Raw genomic sequence first — 4,102 nt, 5'->3', positions numbered from 1 at the left:
TTAGATTTATGGAATCTACTTTTTCATCTGTGAATTTCATGAACCCTAAATACATCCAGTCTTACTGGTGAAAACTTAGCATCCAAATTAAGGTGCATTGTAAATGTAAACATTTGAGAGACTCTGTCCAAAAAAAAAAAGAATGTCAAATTCTCATTTATACGTTTTATATGAATTACTTAAGTACCTTGCATTATATTTATCTTGGACAGCACTGATCTGGAGCTATATGAAAATTGCTAGTAGTTAAAAGATATGTCTTAAATGTTTCACTTTAATGTCATTCTCTTGATCAAATTTTTTTTATCATTATGAACAAGTAAATCAGATTTAGTATTTACACAGTACAAAGTACCCTAATTGCCCCTCTGCACACCCTCCTTTCTCCAAATTGCCAAGTCCTTGCTAGCACCAACAGCAGAATGCAAAATCATAGACAGTGAATACGCAGAAATAGTGTATGAGAGCACTGATGAGCGTGCAGTCGAATAGAACGCTGCAAGTTCTATCTTTTCTTTCCTCCCAATTGTTTCCAGCTCTATGTGTTCCTAATTCCAAAGTTAACCTTCAACTTCTTCCCAAGTTCTGCTGTGCTATGGCTTCCGGTTTAGAATAAGCGATGACTTTGCTTAGCAATGTGCTCGGTCATGTATTAATGCTAGATTCTGTCCAGGCCCGAGAACTTTCATCCTTCAGAGTGGAGAGCTTCCTCTGGGGGAAGGGTTCAAATCCCAGAAGTCTGAACACTGCTACCCGGTACTTCTTGGACATGATGTTGTACAGGATGGGATTGATGGCAGCGCTGAGGTAGAAGAGGACAAAGGATACCAGGTTGCAGTACTGGCTGATCTGAGCGATCTCCAGGGAGCCAGGCTCGAAGGATTTGGAAAATAAATATCGCCCTACGTGGAAGGGCAGCCAGCAGAGGATGAAAGCAAACACCACTACAGCTAAAAGGACAACGGGAGAGAGAGTGTGAGTTCAAGACATGTCATAGCAAGCCACATTCTATTTTGAAGACACAGTTTTGTTTTGATTATGTATAGTATGACCATTGATTTCAGAGAAACATTACGTTCTGCTTTTCCCTATTGCTACTTTTTAACCAAGATTGGACTAACAGTTCAACCATTTTTATCGAGCTTCCCGATCATTTCTACTTAACAACTGTTTGAATGGTTTTGTGACTAGACTGGCATATTGACACAACAGTTTGTTCACGAGAGTCCACCATTTCACATGTGTTAGATACAACCAGACACACATGAAGTACAGTGGTTACACTCAACGGCTGGTGGGTATCAGAGTTCCTGGGGCACAGATTCCTTGTATGTACTATAGACTCACAAAATTAATAACCCTAGGAAGGAGACCAGGACACCTGCCTTTTTCTTTTCTGTTCTTTTTTCTTTTTTAAAGTTTCACAGAAGACTGAATATGCATGCAGTCAGGATTGAGAACCTCTCAGATGGACGATGCTCTGCCACGTACAATAGGCATAAGTGACCGTGAAAGCAACTAACGCTGATTATCCTCCATCCAAGTCTTCATTTTGCCCAGGCCAGATGATTTTTCCCAGGACCTCTGAATTTCTAGATTAGGTTTTTAAAATTCAGAAGTCAAAGGAAAAATAACAGAAAATAAGACTTTAGTCTTTCTACCACTTTAGTGATTCCCTTTATAATGTCAAGGCAAAAGAAAATTAGTGTTGCTGTTGAGACACAGTGAGGATAGTCAACAGCTTAAAAAGAAAACTGGAGGAAATTACTAAACTTCTCCTCAAAACTGACTGCCACAGTAGCAATGTGAATATTAGAATCCCCTGGAGGTCACTAGCAGGTGTGCAATGTGTTAGTCATATTGTGAGAATCACTGGTCTAGAAAATGAAAAAATTTCACATTCTTTGAAAAAACTGTGTCCCTTTAATATACAGGATTCCAGGAACTATAAAAATACAAATACAAAATCAACCTGGAACTTCTAAGAAGCACTAAATAGGTAAACAAATACAAAACGTTAGACTATAACGAGGAATAATAAAACATACAGATCCTGGTTTTGACAGAGCAAGTAAAATCAGTATTTTGCTTGTATGTGAACGCATTTTTGTATCACTTCACTTGTACTGAACACACATACTTAAATTTATGTAGTAAATAGGCAGTGCACTCGAGGCCTGATACTGCACCTCGATGCTCTTGGAAGGACCGTTTGGGGAGGGATAGTAAGTCCTGTCAGCTCACGCAAAGTCATCTTTTCTCATATGGGAAGCCTGCATGTCTTAACTTATCCTGCTTTATCCTGGACTATCCTACCAGAAGAAACAGGTGGTCACAAAAACAAATGGAGACTCCAGCACTGATTTGTCATTGACTTCTTTTCAAAGCTAAAATAAACAGCAGCAGGGTAAACAGAACTGATGCAATTATCTAAAAAAAATGCAGGTCAGAAAGCCTACCACAACATTGAAAGAAAAATGAATCATTTCCGACAGAACTACCCACATTGATCATGTCTTTGGTTAAATTTACCACTAAATGCTTTCTAGATCCAATGCCTACTCCTCCCCCCACCCCACCCTACTTTTTAAATGCAACTTGATATCCACAAATTGAGGCAGGAAGCTTAACCTCACCTTTAACACTTAAAGACCACAATAGACTTTTATGAAATATCTCATTTTTAAGGCAGTGTTTCTGGGCTGATAACATTCATTTAAGGGAAATATAAAGGTGGGACATCTTTTCCTGAAAAAAAAAAAAGGGAGACCAAAAGAAAGACACGAAGAGATAGAGAACAAAAGAAAGAATGGAGACCCTGACGTACTGGGGCTGTGGGGGGAGGAGCAGGGGACACAGAAAAACAGAACAAAAAACAGAACACAGAGAGAAAGAGGGAGACGCACACAACACAGAGAAACTAAGAAACCAGAGAGAGTTCAAGACAGAAACAGGAAAGAGTAACTGACAGACCTACAGATTGAGACTGAGAAAAACAGGGGAAAGATGTAGAGGCTCCGGGAGAAGGGGAAAGGGGGGAAGGCAAGGGGAGAGGAGAGGACGCGGGAGCGCGAGCTCGAGGGCGCGCTGAGACCCACCCAGCATTTTCACGGTTTGCTTGTGGTTCTGGTCCCTTAGCGAGGCGCCCACCGCCGCCTCGCCGCGCTTTCTCCGCCACAGCTTTCTGCCGATGAGGCTGTAAAGCACAGTCAGGCAGAAGACGGGCAGGAAGAAGAAGACGCTGGAAACCCATACCATGACCGTGAGCAGTCCGGAGCGCACCGCGAACTCGGTGGCGCGACACTCGTTGGTGTCCCGAGGGTCGGTGCCGTTCTCGTGCTCCACCCCGACCAGCACGAAGATGGGCCCGGCGCTGCAGAAGGCCACGGCCCAGATGACCAGGATGACCAGCTTCACCCGGCCCTTGGTGACTACCACCTTGGCCCGCAGAGGGAAGCAGATGGCGAAGTAGCGCTCGACGCTCAGCGCGGTGATGGTGAGCACTGTGGCATAGGTGCAGCTCTCGCTGACGAACTGGAAGAGTTTGCAGAGCAGGTCGCCGAAGTTCCAGGGCCGGTACTGCCACAGGCGGACGAGGTCGAGGGGCATGCAGAGGAAGATGAGTAGGTCGGAGAAGGCCATACTGGACAGGTAGAGGTTGGTGGTGGTGCGCAGCTCGCGGAAGCGCGACACCACCAGCATGGTGAGCAGGTTGCCCGCGATGCCCACCACAAAGAGTGCCACGCAGGTGGCGGTGACGCCGGCCAGCAGCGGCGCGGGGAAGAGCGGCAGGAGCTCGTCGGCAAACGAGTCGTTGTCGGGGGGAGCGTCCCAGCCCAGGTCCGGCAGCGTGAGGTTGTACCCCGGCTCCTCGCTCGGCGTCGCGTTCCACATGCTGCGGGCTCCCACTTAACAGCCTCTGGGATGCGACTGCCCTGAGAGGCTGGATCCGGCTGGCCCCAGAGGGTCCCTTTGGTCTCGAGAGAGTGCGAAGGAGGAGGCGGCGCGGGCTGGCGGGGAGGATGCTTGGAGAGGAAAAGAGAGGGAAGTGAGAGGCAGAAGCGCAGGGAGGTGAGATTGATAGCGTGGGGCGAAAAAGGGG

General features: G+C 46.1%; 1 protein-coding gene across 1 annotated transcript; it reads right to left on the bottom strand.

The window, feature by feature from the left end:
- Positions 1–594: 594 nt before the first annotated feature.
- On the bottom strand, positions 595–3,894 carry GHSR (growth hormone secretagogue receptor). The gene is made up of 2 exons (XM_007077104.3): positions 3,099–3,894; positions 595–950 (listed from the first exon to the last, which is right to left on the bottom strand). The coding sequence occupies exons 1-2, from the start codon at positions 3,892–3,894 to the stop codon at positions 646–648; spliced, it is 1,101 nt and encodes a 366-aa protein (XP_007077166.2). The 3' UTR covers positions 595–645.
- Positions 3,895–4,102: the final 208 nt, after the last annotated feature.

The sequence above is a fragment of the Panthera tigris genome, chromosome C2 (genome assembly GCF_018350195.1).
Source record: "Panthera tigris isolate Pti1 chromosome C2, P.tigris_Pti1_mat1.1, whole genome shotgun sequence".
Lineage (NCBI taxonomy): Eukaryota > Metazoa > Chordata > Mammalia > Carnivora > Felidae > Panthera > Panthera tigris.
Note: the sequence above shows the minus strand (reverse complement) of the source record. Positions and strands in the feature narration are given on the sequence as shown.